Genomic DNA, 22,167 nt, shown 5'->3' on the forward strand with positions numbered 1-22,167 from the left:
GTAGTTTGATTACCTGGGTCCTGGACAACAGCGTTGTGTATGAGACACCTGATGTGTAGTATTGGAGAGAAGATCTTCCCTATCCCCAACTCTCCTGTTTAGGGAACAACCCCACCTTAAATTTATCTCCTCTAAAATTTATGCCACTGATCTAATAGACTATGAAGTTAAAAAAAAAAAAAGTCCCCTTTTTGTTTTAAACTACGTTATTTTGTTAATAAATCAGGCACCTCCATCCCCACAAAACATTTGCAGTGCCAGAAGCTATTACACTCATTTTAAGTACTTCAAAACATTAAGCATTCAACTTAAGAAGGAGATAGTAACGACTAGACTGGGTTTCACCTTTATACCATCAGCTCTCTGAACTCTCAGCAAAGAATGAGACTAATTTTAAAATGTGTGAGTTTTACGGGGCCCAAGAATGAAGTGCACTTTGGGAAACAGGGAGTTAAAAATCTTTCGGAAGTTAACTTGGTATAAGAGTATGAAAAGCCTCTGTTGCTCCAGTTCTAAGGAAATGCTCTCCTTTTTTCTGATAAAGCTCTTCACAGAAGCCAAACTCTTTACACAATAGACAAGGTAAGTATAGGAAAGAATTACTGCAATCATTTTTGGCAAGTCAGGGAAACTTTATTTGGGAATGTAAAATATGCTTCAGAGTGTTGATCTGTTAAAATTCCACAAAACAGGCCTCAAAGTGCAAGTCATCTGTGCCAGCTCCAAGCAAATAACTGAAGCAGCATTTCCAGAGAGACTAGGGCAAAGGACAGAGCAAACTACAAACAGCACAAAAGAAAGAAGGCAGAGTTGAGGGCTACTAATTCACCATTCCTGCTCTGGAAACCAAAATAACTAACTGATACAAACTGTCTGTTTATTTTTAGGTGTGTTTTCATCATCTCTACACTGTCTGAAGTGTTTCGTGAAAATTGATATGGGCAAAAAAAAAAAATCAAAGGCTACCAGGGCTTTGCCTTGGATTAGAACAGTAATTTTAATGTGTAAATTTGGATGTTGTTATTTTGCTTTCTCTATCTCTGCATTCTAATCTCTTAAAGCAAGAACCTAGTTTATTAAGTATTAGGAAGCATTCATATTTTATATGCCCACGCTGTGTTTGTTTGAGTGCTTCTTTGTTTTGCACACATAACAATGGCTGTTATGTGAATTCTGAAAGAGCAAACTTAGCACTGTAGAGAAGACCAAAAATAACAGAGAGGCACCCTATTGTCTTATGGAAAACACTGGGCTTAGAATGAGAAACATGGGTCCTAGGCCTAGTTTTCTCCTGGTTAACTGTGGAAATTAAATCGGGTTATTTTGCCTCTCTTGCCTTCAATGAAGATGTCAATACCTAATCCATCCCATCTTTGATGTATGAATAGACTGAGCTAATGTATAATTGGAGAACACTGTAAATTAAACTACTCTACAGTGTAAAGAATTACTCGTGTGTACCCCTATCAGATAATCTGACAGTATTCAGTACTTAGTATTTCTAGTACTGGAACATATTTGACTTTCTGGGTGATGGAGCAGATTTGATTCAGTCATTTCTCCATCTTAATATTCTGAGCAGTTGTCTAATAAGACCCCCTTTTTGACTAAGACTTACCAGTGGAGTGTCCCTGCTTCCATGTCTGTATGAACTCATGTGATGTGATTAGTGTATATGTATAATATGTCCCAAGACATTTTCAGGCCTTACAAAGAGTTGGAAATTACTAACAGTTTCTTTTCCTTTGGTATTTAGGCAGAAAATGAGGAAGATTCCTAACGAAGTTGACACAGAATTACCACAAAAAAAAAAAAAAAAAAAAAAAAAAAAAAACTTCTTGAGAAAGAAATTAAAAGATGTTTCCAAGTAGCATTTTAAGCCCCAGTGCTCACTGATTTGGTTCTTTCTGTCTCTGCTGGTTCAAGAGGTGTCTGAAGATCTGCCTTTGGCTGTTTATACATGTGAGGTTCAAATGCCCTCTGATCATGAAAAGTGCCTGAACTCACTGCAGAGAAGAAATGCTTTTAAATGCCGTGGAAACATAAATATTGCACGGGTTACTTTTTATATTTTGAGGGATTAGAAATGTGTAAAGTATTTTTATTATTCCAAATAATCATGAAAGCCCCCATTGGTTGACATTCTAGCTGAAGGGAAAATAGAATTTTTGTATTGGTATGAGATGCTAATTTGTTATTGTACTTAGAGCTTCTGACCATCTGAGGGAGTTAGAAGTTAAAGTAAACAGCTGTATCTCTAGTTGATCTTTGCATATTTTAACCCTAATATGGTAAAGGGCAGGGCTAAAGAGGGGAGTGCCCATATAATAAACAGGGCTCCAAACATGTGACGGCAAGTTAAAACTTACTCACTCACGGGAACTCTGTACTTTGCACTTTAGTTAGAGCCACATTTAAATTTACATGGCTAAACTTTTCTTAAGAAACTGAGTTTCCTTTGATCCTCTCTCTTCTGAATTGCAGAAATCAAATCAAACTACTTGGTAAAATGAGTTCCTGTCATGTTGCTGAAGCACCTATAAAAAAGATTGCTATCTTTGGAGGAACTCATGGGAATGAGCTGACAGGAGTGTTTCTAGTGAAGCACTGGCTGCAGAATGGCGCTGAGATCCAAAGAACAGGACTGGAGGTACGGCCATTTATCACCAACCCAAGAGCAGTGGAGAAGTGTACCCGATATATTGACTGTGACCTGAACCGAATTTTTGACCTTGAAAATCTTAGGTAAGAGTATGCTTTGTATTCTATATGCATGCACATATATGTGTAAAAAGTGGTAGTTATAGGAGAAAGAACACCTGTAAGTATATGCATAAATGTTTGTGTTTGTACGTATAGCGGCTACCATGAACTAGAGCACTTTTGCTTCTGATCACACTGCATCACAAATGGCATAGTAACCACATTGGGCATTTACTGCTCAGCCTGTTCTCAACTGATTTGTGTTTTTGAATGTATTTTTTACAGACTGAAGCAAGCATTAAGAAAAGTTGTTATTTTTAGATCATATCTTCAAAGAAGAGATTTAATAATTCTTGACTTTAAATTAGTGTTTTACCACTGTACTTGTGCACAAATGTGTTAGCTTTCTAGACTCACTACTGTGTTTTCATGCAACTGTGTTTATAGTAGTGCATAACGTTCTAGTTTCAATAATGTGATGTTGCAATCAAAGAGTGAGTGAATAGTCATTGCCAGAAAACTTCAGATTGCTCTGTGATCTGAGAAGTAGCTCACCTTCAGTGGCAGATTGCCATAGGTGGGAACAGAGGCAAAGACACTTCACCACAATTTTCTGCATTTAAATCACAACTGGTTTATAATACATTGTATACAGTGTACTAAATTCTAATACTCTAGGAGGGCCCTTATTAATTACTTTTACTTTTGTTTATATCATAATAGCTGCCACTGTGTGTGCCTCTAAAAATTTGCCCTTTACTTCTTCTTTTTTTCTTTTTCCCAAAAATATAATTAAACATGGACACTTCCAGGTACTGTTAGAGTACAAAGCTAAGAACAAGGCTGTTTCTAGAGTTGGTAGACTATTAGCTAAAATGTAAGAAATGCTCAGGAACAACTAACTACACTGCTTTATGTACTTATTTTATGGTCATCTGAGTTGGAGAATTCCATAGGCTCAGTCTCACCACAGATTATAAGATGCATACTACTTTTACTACAGCTCTGCCTCACTTCATGGAACAGATGTTGTTCAGGACGTGGTAGTCATATTTTGCGTATAAAATTATATCTTGGCTCACATAAATTTTAGCTTCAGAAATGCTTTTTCTTCATGATTGAGGTGATGCTGACATGATGACATTTATCCATTAACTTAAAACTGGTTAACTAACTTATATTGCAAGTAAGAATCTGTTGAAGAATAACTCTTTCAGTCAACATATTAACTTCCCAAATAGCTCTAGAATGGACTGGGATGGGTTTTCCTATTGTGACCACCCAATAGTATGCACTTTAGTGAGAGAAGTCTTCAAATTCAGTTTGCTTTATAATTTTTTTAAATATTTATTTATTTATTTGAAAGGCAGAGTTACAGGTTACAGAGAGGCAGAGATAGAGACAGAGAGAGAGGTCTTCCATCCGCAGATTCACTCCCCAAATGGCCGCAACGGCCGAAGCTGAGCTGATCCGCAGCCAGGAGCCAGGAGCTTCATACATGGGCCCAAGCACTTGAGTCATCTTCCACTGCTTTCCCTGGCAGAGAGCTGGATTGGAAATGGAGCAGCAGGGACTCAAACCAGTGCCCATATGGGTTGCCAGCACTGCAGGCAGAAGCTTAACTAGTTATGCCACAATCCTGGCCCTACTCTCTGGTTCTTATTCTTAAAAATTCTGAATCTACAAACAATTCTGCCTTGGGGTGGTCATGAAAACGTAGAAGATAGATAAACTACTTAACTCCTTCCATCCTCCTTCTCCCAGATTTATCCCCTTTCCTGTCTTCCTCCTCTCTCTGCTGGCACCATTACACAAGTCCCCTGTGAAAGTCATCTGAGAACCTTCCCAGTTCTTTTCCCCCCACATTTAGTGGGTCACTAGAGGTCTTGCCCCTGGATTCCCTTGGGATTCTTCCAATGGAACCTGGTCTCCAGGCTGGAGAACTTAGAGCATCCGTTATCTTTCAATGGTGGTGATGTCATTGACTCAAACAGCATAGAGTGATACCGAAGCAAATAGGTTGGGGGCAACCTCATAGGATTATTTCCCACATTGACTTTTAAAATGCATATATACCCATAGGGAAATTTGTTTGATTGCATATAATAGAAACCTGATCAGAGTGACTCAAGCAAATAAGCGTTTCCTGTTCACAAGTAGTAAGTCTAAAGGTGGGGAGTCCAGGGCTGGTGCAGTGGCTTCAGGATACCATCCGTGCCATCAGCTCTTTCTTTCTTGCCACTGCACTATGCTCAGCATGCAGCTTTTGTCCCCATGCATTTTTTTTCATTTATTGGAATGAAAGAGATGGAGAGAGATCTTCCATCTGGTGGTTCACTCCCTGAGTATCTATAACAGCTAAAGCTGAGCCAGGCCAAAGCCAGGATGCAAAAATTCCAGCCGGGTCTCCCATGTGAGTGGCAGGGACCAGTGTACTTAAGTGCACATTTGCAGGAAGCTAGAATGGGAAGTAGAGTCAGGATTTGAACTCAGTTACTTCAGTGTGGGATGTGAGAGTCCCAAGCTGTGTCTTCACTGTGGCTGTTAATGCATTCCAGGCAGGAATTATCCCAGTGTGAACTATGGGCCACTTGAAAACACTAGAGAAAATAGCCAAAAAATAGAAAAAGGTAGAATTACAAGATGTGGTTAAGTGGATTAAATTAAAACTATTATCACAACAAGAAAAAAATGTATGCTAACCATTTCAGTAGCAAGGATAGAGACCCATTTGAGAACACCATAAAAACTTTGAACCCTTCTCCCAGAAAAATACATATATGCATGTACCTGCAAACTTTTCTACTTGGGGAGGGCTTACAGACTCTTATCTATACACATTGTTCCTGGATCAGGAGTGATTCCTGGACCTCAGTTAGGAATACCTAATTAGATGATGTAAGCACCTGTATTGGACTGTTTTTGTGCACTAGAATTAACTAGAATGAAAAAAAAAAAAAAAAGAAGAAGTGCAATGAATGGTCTAGTCCCATGATAAATAGTGCAGTGCTCCACAATTACCCAGAAGCTGCCTTTTGGAATCATGGGTAATTTTTTTTTTTTTTTTTGACAGGCAGAGTGGACAGTGAGAGAGAGAGACAGAGAGAAAGGTCTTCCTTTGCCACTGGTTCACCCTCCAATGGCCGCTGCGGCCGGCGCGCTGCAGCCCGCGCACCGCGCTGATCTGATGGCAGGAGCCAGGAGCCAGGTGCTTTTCCTGGTCTCCCATGGGGTGCAGGGCCCAAGTACTTGGGCCATCCTCCACTGCACTCCCTGGCCACAGCAGAGAGCTGGCCTGGAAGAGGGGCAACCGGGACAGAATCCGGCGCCCTGACCGGGACTAGAACCCGGTGTGCCGGCGCCGCTAGGCGGAGGATTAGCCTAGTGAGCCACGGCGCCGGCGGGTAATTTTTATTCAGAGTTGAAGTCAGATGATAAATTCTGTGTAAAATGTCCTATCTGCCACCAGCCACATAAATGAACTATTATTTAGCAAGCTTGCCAATGCAGCACTAGTTATATGAAATAAAATGGAGGGAAACATGTAATATTTCATTGATAAAGGTTTCAGATTAACTTTCCACTTCTGTCCCAATTTTTTTTTAATCAAAGGTTTAGCCATTGGTTCTTTGTACACTGTGTTCTTACCATGTTTTTATGTGATCTTACCTGCAGGTATTATTAATCTTTTTCTTTCTGCTAATAACAGCAAAGAGGTATCAGAAGATTTGCCATATGAAGTGAGAAGGGCTCAAGAGATAAACCGTCTGTTTGGCCCAAAAGACAGTGAGGACTCCTATGACATCATTTTTGACCTTCACAATACTACTTCCAACATGGGGTGCACCTTGATTCTTGAAGATTCCAGGAATGACTTTCTAATACAAATGTTTCATTATATTAAGGTAAGTTTAAATGTCATTAATGTCTAAGTTGGCACAGGACCTGCACTTCTAAGTCAATTCTAAAAGTAAAACAAGCAGAGAAGGGTCAGGAGGAAAGGTCTGAGATAAATGGCATCTATTTCACAGCCAGGCTTAGGCGTTGGGGCAGGCAGTGGTGATAGGCAGATAAATATATACAATAATAAGATACTTGTAAATTCTTATGTCTATGAAATGACACATTTCATCCAGACACAAAAAAACTGAGTAAAATTCAAATCAAAAAATTGAATGGTATAGTTGAAGTATCTCAATGACAGGAGTTGAGGAAGTTCAAGAAATAGTCGTTTAATTTTGACTAAAGTGCAATGACAAAATAAAGGATTGTCTCCTCATTTCATTTCCCAAACTGAGTCAGATACTCTCACATATATCTGATCGTTCAGTAAGTATTTCATAAAGCCACAAGCTGAAAAACTCAGCAATTCAATGCCTACAGCTAGAAAAGAGTTATGAGGAAATGACAGCAGGCAAAAACACAAATAATGTTATATAAATTATATCTCTGTGTGTTAGACATCTTTCCTTCCTGAGAGCTAGTATGATTTAGTGGGAAGAGTTTGACCCATATAGCCAGGAGAACCTGGGTTCAAATCCTGGTTTTCTCATTCATGAACTTTGGACAACATATTCAACTCTCAAAACCTTACTTTTCCTCATTTTTTAACAATCTTTTGTTTAAGATTTATCTTATTTATTTGAAAGACAGGGTTACATGAGGCAGAGACAGAGAGAGAGAGAGATCTTTCATCTGCTGGTTCACTCCCCAAATGGCCACAACAGCTGGAGCTGGGCCAATCCAAAGCCTGGAGTCAGGAGCTTCCTCCAAGTCTCCCACCTGGGTGCAGGGTCCCAAGGATTTGGGCCATCCTCTGCTGCTTTCCCAGGCACATTAGCTGGCAGCTGGATCAGGAGTGGAGCAGCCAGGACTTGAACCAGCGCCCATATGGGATGCTGGCACTGCAGGCCAGGGCTTTAACCTGCTGTGCCACAGCACCAACCCCTTTCCTCATTTTTAAAGTTGGCGTGATAGCAACACCATATGGCTGCTAAAAGCCTTAAATGAGATAGAATATTTAAGGTATTTAGCTGAATGCGTACCCTATAGAAGAGGTTAACTACTATTATGGTTTCTCTGGAGTATTTGACAGTAAGTTGTTAGTGGCTGTGGTGGCAGGTCGTAACGCAGGTCTATTCTGAAGAAAGAACTTCGTGCTTCAGCTGGCAGACATGGAAGCAGAACTTGTACTCTCATTAAGATAAGCAAGAGGAGGGACAGTCACTCAACCTCTGTAGAGACCTGAGTCCCAGGGGTAGGCACATAATTTTTCAAGAGACCAATAGTAAATAACAAGTGTATGCAGAGATGAAAACCAAAATAACCAAATCCATTTAGAAGGAAAATATATTTCACATTCTTTGGTCATAGTTCCAGAGAATTGTTTAATATACATTTCCTACCCTCCCACCTCCCCCCCCCAAAAAAAAACTATATAATTCAATTGTATGTTTTCAAAGTTATAACAACATTGGGTTTTTTTTTTTTCAGTTTTTTCAGTGTTTCATAAAGCTATCTCATGAACCTTAGCTGATTAAGTAAAACATACTAAGACCATTAGTGACTCTGTAACAGCAAAGAGAACAAAAGACAGAGTCTTGACGTACTAAGAAAGGTGTTTTGAATTCTTTCCAGACTTCTTTGGCTCCCTTACCCTGCTACGTTTATCTTATTGAGCATCCTTCTCTCAAATATGCAACCACTCGTTCCATAGCCAAATATCCTGTGGGTAAGTCACACTTCCCAGTGTCATAGTAAGATATGTCCTGTCTGACACTCTGAGAAAATCACTTTTGAAAGAACATGTATAGCTACCTTTCATATCGTTGTGTCTTCTAATTGTCAATTAACAAGCCAGTTAACATCAACCAGGCTCTAACTAACTATGCCAGATATGCCCAGTTCCACTGAGCAGCTTTCTGGTTTCATTCGTATCATTTCCTTTGCTGCAACACTTGGCCTTTCAAGTTAGTCTGGCAGAATTCTAAGACTCAGTCCAAATGCCCCCTCCTAGGGAACCTTCCCTGATCCCACTCCAAAAAGTAGTACACTCAACAGATATTGTGTGTGCCTATGAACAATCCACACTAGGTGCTAGGTGCTAGAGATATAACAATGAACAAGGCACACAGTCTGACCTCAAAGAGCTTAGTATATGATGCAAAGACAGACAAATAAGCAAGTAAAGACCACAGAGTAATCCATGCCACAGTTATACAGAGGATTCTAACAGCCCAGAAGTCCATCTTGAGGTCATAGAAAGCCCAGATAAAGTGGTTAGAATCCATGCTGAGATCTAAGGAACAAGAGGAAGTAACCAAGCCAAAGATTTTGTTTGTGTATGAGTGTGAGTGTGTGTGTGTGTGTGTGTATGTGATGGAAGAGTTGGGAGCTAACAGTATTCAGCTGAAAGTCTCCTAAGCCAGACCTCCAAAATTAACTGTGATGAAAGATCATTGTTTATTCACAATCTGCTCCATAGAAATATTTTTGTAAAGTACAAAAAATGAGTTATTAAAAAGATGATCCCATACTTGGATGTGGTAGCAATATCATATCGCTATAAAAGTTTCTAAAGACTTTAATTTCTGTCCTTATCTTGCCTGGGACTAGTAGCAAACAGTCAGTGGAACAGCCCTGGCTCCCAGACAACACTATGAAGAAAAAGCAGTATTATGTGCAAGGCCCAGAACCCAACCGATTATATCATCCCTGTAACACTGGGCTCCCCATTTATTTCACATTCTCTGGTCTCTACACCTTGCTGCAGTTTCATAACAAAATTTTAACAAATACCTGAGTAAGTGCACAATTCAAAGTTAAAAATGATTAGCAATTACCATTTTAATTACACATATCCCACACAGATCCATACAGATATATCCATTCCACAGTTCCTGTAGCAATCCATACAAATATATCCATTCCACATAGTTGCTGTAACAATGGCTGAATACAAAGTATTAGCCTTCTGACTATGTGAATATGTATATTCATGAGATTGTGCAGAGTGGTCAAGTTTGATTGGATCAGGAAAGCAGGGGGTCTCTGTTTCTCCAAGTACCGAGGTCCCAGTGACCTCCACCAGGGTGTTTTCTGGCCTTCTGTTTCTCAAGAACTGGAAAAGATCTGACTTTTTGTCCTACTTGCAGGCTGACTAGTTAGCCTGCCACTGTTTGGTGGATGCTGGTAGAAGACACAAGACTCCTAGGACAGAGACAAAGACTCGATTATTAACAACAGTAATAGCAGAGGGCCAGCCCATCCTCCAAGCCCCAGTCCCCATGATGTGAAAAGGGCCACATGACACACACACCAGGGGTTGCCTTCCAGGAGAGGGACACTGAGCTGAGGAGACTGGAGAGAGAGAGAGAGGTCTTCCATCTGCTGGTTCGCTCCCCAGATGGCTGCAACAGCTGGAGCTGCACTCATCCGAAGCCAGGAGCCTGGAGCTTCTTCCGGGTCTCCCATGCAGGTGTAGGAGCCCAAGGACTCAGGCCATCTTCTACCGCTTTCCCAGGCCATAACAGAGAGCTGGATCAGAAGTGGAGCAGCCAGGACTCGAACCGGCGCCCATATGGGATGCCAGCACCAGAGGCGGCGGCTTTACACAGTACTCCACAGCGCCGGCCCCGAGACTGGATTTCTCTTTAAAGTGGGCAGTAATATACCTACCCTGTGATCCGCAGAAAGCACCATCCCCGTCTTCCAAGGTTGTTCCCTGTACAAACACCCTGTCTGGAAAAGAGAGTTTGGAACCAGGTAGTCAGTGTCTGGCCCACAAGACAACAAGAAATGCAAAAGCCCTGTGGAAAATCATCTCCCAGCCTCCCTCTTAGCACATGCTTCCTGTCTGTTACCCATTCACGTTTTCCTAGTCAGTTATCAGGCTGTGAACTGATCTTCCCCTTCCAACATGTAGACCCACACTCTTGTACACTCACAGACATTTACTTTATCTATTTTCTGTTCTCTTTTCTGAGCAGTCTATTCACATAATTCATTATGATCAGACTGCATTAAAATTGTTATTATAACTTAAAATACTTTTTTAAAATCTCAAATGTTTTAAGTGGGAGTATAAGCAAACTAAAATCAAAAGTTAACTGGTTGAGGCTGGCATAGCGGGTTAAGCTGCTGCCTACAATGCCAGCATCCCATATGGGAGCCAGTTAGAGACTCAGCATCTCACTGCTAATGCACCTAGGAAAGCAGTGCATGGTGGCCCAAGTTCTTGGGCCTTGTACCCACCTTGTACCTGGAGGAAGCTCCAGGCTCTTGGCTTCAGCCTGGCCCAGCCCCAGCCTTTGCAGTCATTTAGAGAGTGAACTAGCAGATGGAAGATCTCAATTTCTCTCTCTCTCTCTCTCTCTCCCTCTCCCTCTCCCTCTCCCTCTCCCCCCCCCACCCCATACCTCTGCCTTCCAAATAAATAAATCTTTTTAAAAAATTAACCTGCAGAGTCAAGCTATTGGTATTTTTATTGCAGAATTAAGGGCACCATCAGAATTAGCTATATATTCAAATCAAACAAATCAAGACAAGTCAAAAACTTAACAATAAGGGAGAAAGATCCTGTTTGTGGCACCAAATAAAAGCGTAAGACTTCCAGACCTGGAGAGGTCAAGCTTGATCTGTGGTATTTATGAGCAGTGCTGCTCTTAGCCAGAACAAACATCTGCTGATGTGTGTGGCCTTGCAAACAGAGCCAAGTCTCCAAAACATTTCAGTGCGAGGAAGCTCTAATCGGGGTTGTAAATCGTTAGAAATGCTGTATGTTCTCCTGACAACTTTGCTCTTTTATCTGGAATATTTTTGTATCATCCACTCCTGGAAAGCAAAACCACACTTAGGATCAGAGACCCTTTCCGAGTCCACATTTTATAATACCCTAAGACTATTGCCCCTTACAAATGTAACGTCTAGTAGCTGTCTGCAAGGACCACCTTTAGCATTCTATTGCCAAGTCAGCTGGAAGAAGCAGTTCGCTACACACTCACACAGATTGACCACAGTCTTCACTTCCCCATATTGACCACAATCTCAGAAGAAGAAAAAAAAAAGGGTTATTTTCTCATTTTTTATTTAGTTAGTTGAGAAGCAGAAAGAAGAGAGACAGAGAAGTACGGGGAGGGGAGGACACTCCCATCCAATGATTTACTCTCCAAATACCTCGGATGACCAGGCCTGGGCCAGGACGGAAACCAGGAGCCAGGCGCTCGATCCCTGTCTCCGTGGGTAGCAGAGACCCAGCGCCTCGAGCTGTTACTGTTTCCCTGGTCTGCACCAGCAGGAAGCTGGGGTCAAGAGCCAGAGACAGGTTGTAAAGCTCAGGTATGCTGGGCGCACTAGGTCAATCCTCCGCCTGGGTGCCGGCATCCCATATGGGTGCCGGTTCTAGTCCCGGCTGCTCCTCTTCTGATCCAGTTCTGCTATGGCCTAGAAAAGCAGTGGAAGATGGCCCAAGTGCTTGGGCCCCTGCACCCACATGGGAGACTGGGAGGAGGCACGTGGCTCCTGGCTTTGGATCTGGCCATTGCGGCCATTTGGAGAGTGAGCTGACAGAAGGAAGACCTTTCTCTCTGTTTCTCTCTCTCTGTGTGTCTGTAATTCTACCTGTCAAATAACTAAATAAAATCTTAAAAAAAAAAAAAAAAACTCAGGCATGCAGATGTGGGACATGAATGTCTTAATTAGCATCTTAACTATTAAGTGAAAGACACACACCCTGGTATTATTTTTATGACTATAATCAGTTCCATTTCTGACTGTGCATGACCTACCTGTCCAATAAATATAAATATTCTGCTCTGGTATCAGATTTTATATTAAAGTTAATATTTCATTTTCAAAATAGGCTACCATACCTGTATCCTACACTCATAATCAGAATAGAAAAACTTCACTAATTGGCCCTTCTGGGTCAAGCATCCCCTTGTACCAGTCTATAGTCCTCCCCATCCATGTAGGACTGTCTGAACCACACCTTTCGTCTCCCCCAAAGACAAGAACACACAGAATGTTTTTGGTTCCAAGTAACTCAAAATGGCTTAAACAATAAGATAAGTATATATTTTATAAAACAGTTCAACAATATCTAAGTGGCCAGCTTTGTTTTTGCTTGCTGGGCTACCATCTTTAGCGTGTCTTAAGCTCTCCCTATGGCCGCAAAATGTCCACCATGCCAACATGACAATATCTAGTGAAAGAAAGGCAACTCTCAGGAATTCCCCTGCCAACCTTCTGTTACGGCACCCCAGTCAGTACTGGGCTACACATGCATTCTTATATCAGGCACTAGGGCCATGGAATTATTGTGATTGACTTAAACTATTCATCATTACCTCTGAGCTGGAGAAAAGCTCACCATCCTTGAGGATTAGATACTCAACCAAAATCAGGATTCTCTTGGAAGGGAGGAAGGTGGAATGGATTTGGGGTAGACAAACAACAGTGTCTTCCAAAGCACTCATGCAGACATATCTATGAATGCATGTTTTCACCCATTTGTATGAATTATTGTGCACAGATAGCTTGACTTGGCCAAATTTATAACACCATATACTTAAAATATGTGCATACATACACACAAGCAGGCTAAACACAATGAATTAAAAAATGAGAGAAAATAAGGTATTTGTGAAGTAACAGACATGGGTGAAAATAGGATGAGTGTAAAAGAGTAATTGGATAGAAGAGAACAAGGATGGATGATATTACATATTGTCAGTGGTCTGATAAGTGAACAAGGTGATGATTGGAGGGACAGTTTTGCAGGAGGCTTGAACAGGAGGACGGGGACTGTATGAACAGTTTGAAGGGAGAGTATTTTGTAGATGTAAGGGTTGATGCTTGGCAGGCACAAAGGGTGGACGTGACAATACAAGCATAGACTTATGGGGATTAGAAGTGTTTTTTTTCTATAGAAAATTAAAACCATTTTAACTTTGAATTGTTACATTAAGGTAAAAATGTTTTTCTAGGATCACATAGCTTGTCGCATAGACTTAACTCCGTGGTTCATCCAGCTTAGTTTTCTATGACTAATAGATGTCCTTCCTCCTATCAAAGCTAAATGTTAAATCTATGACAACATTTCTGTCAGTGACCACCTAATATTTTGTCACCATGGATTTGTCTAATTCTTTTAATATACCATCATTTTTAAAGGAAAGTTAAAGAAAAAACCCAAGATCTTACTACTCTAACATAACTCTTTAATTTTTCCCCATAGTCTCTCCAAGTCTTTATTCATTATACACATATCCCTCGAACACGTAACAGTTCTGTTAATTTTGCCCAACATTAGGTCTCAAATATATATAATCTCCCTTTTTAATAATTTCTAATGATAGGATTCTAGATCTTGCTATACTAAATGCCCAATTTTACAATACGTTCTAATACTTATGTTAATGTGGCTCTCTTCCCTTATGTAACTAGGAATAGAAGTTGGTCCTCAGCCTCAAGGAGTTCTGAGAGCTGATATTTTGGATCAAATGAGAAAAATTATTAAACATGCTCTTGATTTTGTACATCATTTCAATAAAGGTAAGTAGTGGGTAGGAGTTGTTTCCATGTGTGTGTTTGTGTGTGTTTGTGTGTGTTCATGCTTCAAAAAGTTCATGGAAATTAATGTAACAGGTAAATTTGTTATGGTATAAAAAATTTGAAGTTATACATTTGAAAATATTGTATATTTTTTTCATAATACACATTTTCCCTGAACTCTTTGAAGACTCCTTCATATATAGAGATATACAGATATGAAACTTAGCCACTAAATGTTGAGATACCAATTAGAACCTGGATTCGCTTGCCAGGTTTATAATCTTAGTTTCTTATTAAAATTATTTTCTCACTTCAGCTACTCCTCAGTGACCGTAAGTGACAGAATCCAGAAAACGATCACAAAGTAAAGCCCCTGTATCAAATCCTTATCTTCCTAGTAACTTTCCCTTTCAGGAGAGGCCCTCTAGTTGTGATTTATCCATATTGGTTTTGCCATAGGAAAAGAATTTCCTCCTTGTGCTATTGAAGTCTACAAGATCATGGAGAAAGTTGATTATCCCAGGAATAAAAGTGGAGAAATCGCTGCTGTCATCCATCCTAACCTACAGGTAACATTTGCTGTTTCTTTAAAACATTGAACTGAACAGTGCTCTACCTTTGAGTGGTTGCAGAGAGCACTCTACCTGTAGTAGCTCACTGGATGTTCTTCAAAGTTCTGTCAAGTGGGGAAGATGCTCAGACCCTCTCTCAATGAGTGCTTACTGAATAGACCTATGCTGGCTCAGGGGCCACATCAGTGAGCATGGCCTCTGTCTCCGTGGAATTTAGAGTCGAGATACAGTAAAGTCTGCATGATGGTCTAGAGATGACCAGGTGCTGTGATGGACAATGAGATGAGAGAGGAGCAGGCAGATGAGGCCTTGCCAGAGACAGCAAACTTCCTTCCCAAGGGCAACGGGCAAGAAGGCTCAGAAGTTCACTCCTCCCCCCAGCCCCGGCCATGTAGCTGTCCACGAGAGACCCAGCACAAGTGTTCTTTGCAGTTGCCTCCCTGTGACACCACCAAGTGAGTGAGAGCAGAGCACTCAGGACCCCTTCTCTGGAATGCTCTCAGCCACCATCCCTTGACTCCCCTCTCCCTCTCCTTGTCCCTCCTCCTTGCCTGGTTTGGTCAATCACTGCATCATGAAGATGGAATGATATAGGAGGTTTAAGTTGGGGAAGGCAAAGGGAGGAGCACAGATTCTCAAATGTGCATCTCCACTCCCCGTTGCAAGGACCCTACACACTCCAAGGCCTGTTGTGTGGTAGAGACCTGGTGGGTTCCCTCGTCTGAGGCGCTCGTCCTGGCTACTCCCCAGAGAGCTTCATTAAAAATCGCAGTGCCAGGACTCTACTCTGAGATCATCTGATCTCACTGACTTGGGTAATCAGGGTGGAAAACCACTGACGCAGTTCAGATCCCTATGTAAGGACTCCAAGAGTCATCCAGACTCACAGCCTAATAGAGTTATCCAACATGACCCGCACAGCCTGCTGGAGCAAATCCTGCTTTGAGGCTAAGTGGGAGCCAGGTGGAAACCTGAAGAAGGAACCTTAGGCCATGTTTTAAAAGAAAGAAAAAAACACTGGGAGAGAGAAAGGGAGAAAGCATTGGAAGTGACACAAGTATCAAGTGCAAGGAACCCGGGCCAAGGTGAGGGTGTCCCTACAGCTAAAACCCTTGGGATTTTTTGAGTTTTGTGTGCCTCAGGTGTGCCCGGGAGGAATGTAAGAATAACCCCGTGGAAGCTGAGAAGTGAGATCAGTGAAAGTGGTCACGGGGTGATGGGCAGTTTGATTTGATGGCTCAGTGTTCTGCAGGCGGGCTTAAAGGGGTGCTTACTTCAGTGAATATTTCTGATGGGCCCTGAGATTCAAGATAGGTGAGGTCCTTCACGGAGCGTCCTTCCTAAGCGATTAGAACGGGCCATGAATAAGTAAATAATGCACAAACCAGATCATTTCCAAGGGTAGTAAGTGCAGTGAAAGAAACAAACAGAATAGTGCAGCAGAGAATAACAGAGGGGTCCAGTCAGAGGAGTGTTCAGAAATAGCCGTCTCTGAGTCGTGGCCTGAAGCTGGGACCTGGTAGGTGAGAAGCCAGCCAGGCGGAGGATGAGTGCAAAGTCCCTGAGGGTAGAACGCACTTGGGGTATGTGAGTGACAGCAAGAAGACCAGTGTCCACAGAGTGGGAGTGAGCTGAGAGCACCACAGGCCCTGGTGCCAGAGACAAATTGGAACCGTACAAGAGTCATGGTCCTTAATCGGGAATGCTAATTGGCACTACCTGGAGGATTCCCCCCTTCCCACCTTACAAATGCCCAGAACCTGTCACAAACCCCTAATGCGGGCCTCTCAAACTCAGGCCACACGAGAATCAGCTGAGGTGCTTTGTTAACCTCCCCAGAGATTCTGATTTAATCCATCAAGGTGGAGATACGGAACTGACTGAGTTTGCCATGTGCCACTGAAGAAGTTCCTACAGTGGTCCAGGCCACTTCTGCCTGAAAAGCACTGGTCCAGAGCTGTTGTCCCCACCCAGGCCATCCTGTGAAATCGCCTTAAAAATACGAAAGCAAACACCAGAGAACTCTAAATGGTGGCATGAGGGATCTGAGGAGGTAGCGGCAGAATTCTATATCTTGATGGTGTAGTTATAGATTATATGTCTATGCTATGCATATGTCAAAACTCATAGAGCTATCAACAAACAAGGAATAAATTTTACCACAGATTTTAAATTTAAAATATTTATTAAATTTTTAATAAAATTGTGTTAAAAGATAGGCTCATAGGGCTAGTCCCTGCATGCAGATATATTAACATCGCAGGTGGACATAATGTATAGCCAAGACTGAGAACATCACCATGCCACTGAGGGTTCAGATTTAGGAGAGCTGCAGTAGGAATGAAAACCCCGGGCCTTCCTGAGACTGCTGGGAAATGCTAGCACCCACAGTCTTGGGCCTACCCTCTACCCACAGAATCAGAATCTGTATTTTAGCAAAGTCTCCTGGGTGACTTCCCAGCACATTGGAGTTGAGGAAGAACTGCCACAGGGTCGCTATGGTGTAACAGCGTTGATGTTTGAAGTCTTAGCGACCCAAATCGCCAGTATGGAGCCCTGCAGTCATTAACATGACGAGGGGGCACATCTGGAATATAGCCACCTTATCTTGGGCATGACCCTTGTCCTTTCACAGCCCCTCAGAACAGAATCTCCTGTAGGCAGGCGCAATGTGACTCATCTCTGTAACCCCAGCAGTAGAATGTCTTGCACCTGCAAGGCTCCAAATGGATATTTCCCAAATTTGGTGGAAAAAAATTTAACTCAAGCTGGCGAGAGGTAGAGGGTGCAGTTAGGCAGACACATTTCCTGTGGCCTTTTAATGTAGGGAAGCTCTTTGGCAACATTGAAGTTAAGCCTAGTATGGAAGCAAACTTTCCATGTTTGGATCATAACAACTAAGAGGAAAACCTAAAACCGCTGTCCACATTCCTTATACAATTACAGTTTCGCCAGCTCACTCACCTGCCTCTCAGCGCCTCTCTCTGGCATTTGTTTTAAAATAATGAAAGGCTATAATTCCCAGCTTGTCTAAAGTCTAAGACAACATTTTAAAGTGGGAGAAAGCGATGTAACTTATTTATTTTCATTGTTTCCTGAGAGGATCAAGATTGGAAACCACTGCACCCTGGGGACCCGGTGTTTTTGACTCTTGATGGAAGACTTATTCCACTGGGCGGAGACTGCACGGTGTACCCAGTGTTTGTAAATGAGGCTGCCTATTATGAAAAGAAGGAAGCCTTCGCCAAGACGACCACACTAACGCTGAATGCAAAGAGCATTCGCTCCTCTTCACACTAGACAGCCATTGTAACTTGCTTATTACGCTCTATCTTCAAAACATCTACTAGTTTGAAAGAAGAGAGCAGGATTGTGCCTTACTCGGCTTCATCATAGCTCCTTGCCTGGCGCCTGGCATAGTAGGCATCCAGCAAAATTCTCAAGTGGAAGGATGCATTAAGGAATATCTTTTAAAGGTATTGTATTTTATGTAGGTAGCTTACTCAAAGAAATGCTTTTCCTATTTCTGTATCGCTTTTTATACCTTATACTTGGATAATTTGACATTCTTAATAAATAGTTTATAACTTCAAAATGTAAAATTGATCTAGATACTATATACAAAAAGTTATTCATTTGAACATAGAATTAAATGTTGCATGTTGGGGTTGGCGTTTTGGTGCAGTGGGTTAAGCCACTGCCTGCAACCTCAGCATCCCACAGGAGCTCTACTTCCGATCCAGCTCCCTGCTAATGTGACTCGGAAAGCATCAGAAGATGGCCCAAGTCCTTGACCCCTGCTACCCACACAGGACATCCAGTTAGAGTTCCAGACTCCTGGCTTTTGTCTGGCCCAGCCATGGCCATTTGGGGAATGAACCAGCAGATGTAAGATTTCTCTCTCCCCCCACCCCTTTCTCAGTAACTCTGCCTTTCAAATAAATAAATAAATAAATAATGTTTAAGTATTGCATGTTATCAACCAATATATAAAAGCTACCAGAGGGATCAGCATTGTGGTATATGTGGGCTAAGCCTCTTCCTGCAGCACTGACATCCCATATGGGCACTGGTTCTAGTCCCAGCTGCTCCTCTTCCAATCCAGCTCTCTGCTATGGCCTGGGAAAGCAGTAGAAGATGGCCTATGCACCCATGTGGAAGACCTGGAAGAAACTGGCTCCTGGCTTTGGATTGGCCCAGCTTTGGCCGTTATGGCCATATGGGGAGTAAACCAGCAAATGGAAGACCTCTCTGTCTCTCCCTCGCTGTATCTATAACTCTATCTCTCAAATAAATAAGTAAAAGTTTTTTAAAAGCTACCAGAAATTAATGGTGCAGACTGCATTTTTTAAAAATGTATTTATTTATTTGAGAGGCAGAGTTATAGACAGAAAGAGAGGTCTTCCATCCACTAGTTCACTCCCCAAATGGCCACAACAGCCAGAGCTGGGTTGATCCAAAGCCAGAAGCCAGGAGCTGCTTCTGGGTTTCCCATGTGGTTGCAGGGGCCAAAGGACTTAGGCCGTCTTCTGGTGCTTTCCCAGGCCATGGCTGAGAGCTGGATTGGAAGCGGAGCAGGGAACCTGGAGGGAGTTCCAAGATGGTAGAGTAGGGTGGGAAGTTACTGCTCCAGCTCAGAAGATAGTTTAATAAAAGTGGAGATAGTGTAGTCTCAGGAAAGAGGGGAAAAAACAGCAGAGGAAACACTACCAAAATTAGAGGGACATGGTGGACCTACGTGGAGGGCGTGGGTGCCCACAGCTCGAGACTCCAACAGCTGAGAGCCTACACACCAGCACAGGAAAGTGAGGTGAGACAGAGCCTAGAGGGAGCCACGCTTAGAGCCCTGTGGGGGAAAATGTACCAGCCAAACTAGGGGAGAAAAAAAAAAAAAAAAAGGATGGGACGGACACGTTTCTCTCTCTCCGATCACTTAACAAAGGCGTTCTGTAACAAGCTGATAGAGCAGGCCCCATTTTGGACGTACGTAACAGCTGTGCCAGCTCGCATCTGTGCCCGGCAATCAGCCGAGCAGAGACTTCTGACTCCGGTGGGGAGAACTAACGGGGCTAGGAGCTTGTGACTGTGTGAAGCTTCTGCACCAAGACGGACGTGTCAGGGGAATCACGGTGTGGCTGGGACTTCCAGCAGTCTCGTGGGAGACTCCACAAGCTCAGGGGTCCCGGTTACCTAGTGAGAGACATTGCTGGGGAATCTGAACTTACATCGACGATTGCACAGATCCTTTGCATGGTCCTTGGGACAGAGCAGACAAATATTATAGCCACTGGGGCTAGCACTCAGGCTCTGATCTCCATTGAGGAGAGCTCAAGCTGAGCAGAATATACCTCCCTTCTGATGAAAGAGAGATTTACCACGCCAAACCTGGGTGTGTCACCTTAGGCATGCCCTTAACCCTGGAGAACTGAACAGAGCTCTCTGGCCGCACCCACTACAAGCCTCTAGAGATTCACTGAAAGCAGACATTCCACTTATCTACAGTCATAGTACAATGATAAAAGCCGCCACAGCAAAAAAAAAAAAAAAAAAAAAAAAAAAAGAGGAAGTGGAGCAGCTGGGACTCAAACCGGCATCCATATGAGATGCCAGCACTGCAGGCAGCAGCTTTACCCGCTATGCCACAGTGCCAGCCCCCACAATACATTTTTTTCAAGATACCCTCCCATGCCCTAAATGCCCACCACCCTCCTCTCCCATGATTCTTGTGCAGAGAACTCTGGCAGAGCACTGCCTCCCTTCCATCCCATCCCCCTCAGGAACTCCTCTCCCCCCACCTAAGGCCATAACTGTCAAGCAAAGAAGTTTTAATCCCATGTTGTGGACCCCAGGAACCCATGTTTATGGTTTCAAGTGTACTTACCAAACACGCTGACATTACCTGGAAAAAAAATATATAGACACACACAAACATCTTCATCCTTCCAGACAGAATCCCATTAAAGCCAATTTTATGCCATATTCAGTGTTCTATAGAATACAATGAAGCATCTATCTTTATACTTCCTCGAAATTATTTTCATTGGGATAAACTCTCCCTTCTGAATTCTATAGTAAGAAATCCGATTTGTTAATCAGCTTTTGTACTTCACAAGTTTTACCAAGTCACAGCCTCCCACTGTGAATGTTCTTTGTTGTTTTACTTCCCAGTCTGATTCTTCTGGGTCAGTTTTTTCTAGATGTAAATTTTGTCTTCTCCCATTAAGTTTTAGTTATTTTTAAAATTTACACTGTGCAATTTAGGTCATTGTGGTTTTGATTTTTGGATGGATTAGTGCTATCAGGTCTAATTTTCCCTGACTCTATTTTTTTAAGATTTTTTTTTTTATTATTTGAGAGGCAAAGTTATAGAGAGAGGGGGGGAAAGACAGAAAGGTCTTCCATCCTCTGGCTCATTCCTCAAATGACCACAATGACCAGGGCTGGGCCAGGCCTAAGCAAGGAGCCAGGAGCTTCATCCGAGTCTCCCACGTGGGTGCAGAGGCCCAATCACTTGAGTCATCTTCCACTGCTTTCCGAGGCCATAAGCAGAAAGCTGGATCAGAAGTGGAGCAGCCAGGACTAGAACCAGCGCCCATATGGGATACCAGGGCCATAGGCGAAGGCTTGGCCTACTATGCCACAGCACCTGTCCCTCAATTTTTCTTAATATTTATGTATTTATATGAAAGAGTTACATAGAGAGAAGGAGGGGAGAGGGAGACAGAGACACAGAGAGAGAGAGATACCTTCTATCTGCTGGTTCACTTCCCAGATGGCAGCAACAGCTGGCACTGGGCCAGACCAAAGCCAAGAGCCAGGAATTTCATTGGATCTTCCACATGGGTGGCAGGAACCCACGCACTTGGGCCATCTTCTGCTGCTTTTCCCAAGCAACCAGCACCCCTGGATTGGAAGTGCAGCAGCTGAGACACAAACCGATCACAGGCGGTGGCCTCGCCTACTATGCCACAATGCTGGCCCCGGGTGTGACTTTTTAAGGCCTATAACACATTCTTGAGTGGTGTTAGCCACTTTCCTTTGTTTATTTCTGTCAACCTACTGACTCATTTTTCTTGAGATGGAGATGATCCTAACAGCTCCCCTGGTGTTGTGAAGATTAAGTGGAGTAATCCTTGTAAGCACTTGGCCCAGTGCTTAGCATAGACCATGTCCTTATGGATGATCTAAGTACAAACTCCCAGCACAAAAGGCCCTTCATGACCTGCCCCACCCTTGCCCACAACCCCTCTAAACTCATCTCCCTTCAGTTCTCTCTGTCCCAGCACCCTTCATGTTATCCTATCCCTGTATGCCTTCACACAGACTGGCTCCTCCACCT

At 42.7% G+C, this 22,167-nt stretch overlaps 1 protein-coding gene across 1 annotated transcript; it reads left to right on the plus strand.

Moving 5' to 3' along the window:
* The first annotated feature begins 2,293 nt into the window (after window positions 1–2,293).
* Window positions 2,294–18,423, plus strand: ASPA (aspartoacylase). The gene is made up of 6 exons (XM_017349056.4): window positions 2,294–2,745; window positions 6,413–6,608; window positions 8,341–8,434; window positions 14,149–14,256; window positions 14,716–14,825; window positions 17,931–18,423. Exons 1-6 carry the CDS (start codon window positions 2,510–2,512, stop codon window positions 18,126–18,128), a joined length of 942 nt encoding a protein of 313 aa, XP_017204545.1. The 5' UTR covers window positions 2,294–2,509; the 3' UTR covers window positions 18,129–18,423.
* The last annotated feature ends 3,744 nt before the right edge of the window (window positions 18,424–22,167 follow it).

Source organism: Oryctolagus cuniculus, chromosome 17 (genome assembly GCF_051225735.1).
Source record: "Oryctolagus cuniculus isolate XC-2025 breed Fujian yellow rabbit chromosome 17, ASM5122573v1, whole genome shotgun sequence".
NCBI classification, from domain to species: Eukaryota; Metazoa; Chordata; class Mammalia; order Lagomorpha; family Leporidae; genus Oryctolagus; species Oryctolagus cuniculus.

Coding starts and splice junctions, on each gene's coding strand:
- ASPA (XM_017349056.4), top strand. CDS start 2,510: ATGAGTTCCTGTCATGTTGCTGAAGCACCTATAAAAAAGATTGCTATC. Junction 6,609..8,340: donor AAATGTTTCATTATATTAAG/GTAAGTTTAAAT, acceptor AATTCTTTCCAG/ACTTCTTTGGCTCCCTTACC. Junction 8,435..14,148: donor CATAGCCAAATATCCTGTGG/GTAAGTCACACT, acceptor TTATGTAACTAG/GAATAGAAGTTGGTCCTCAG.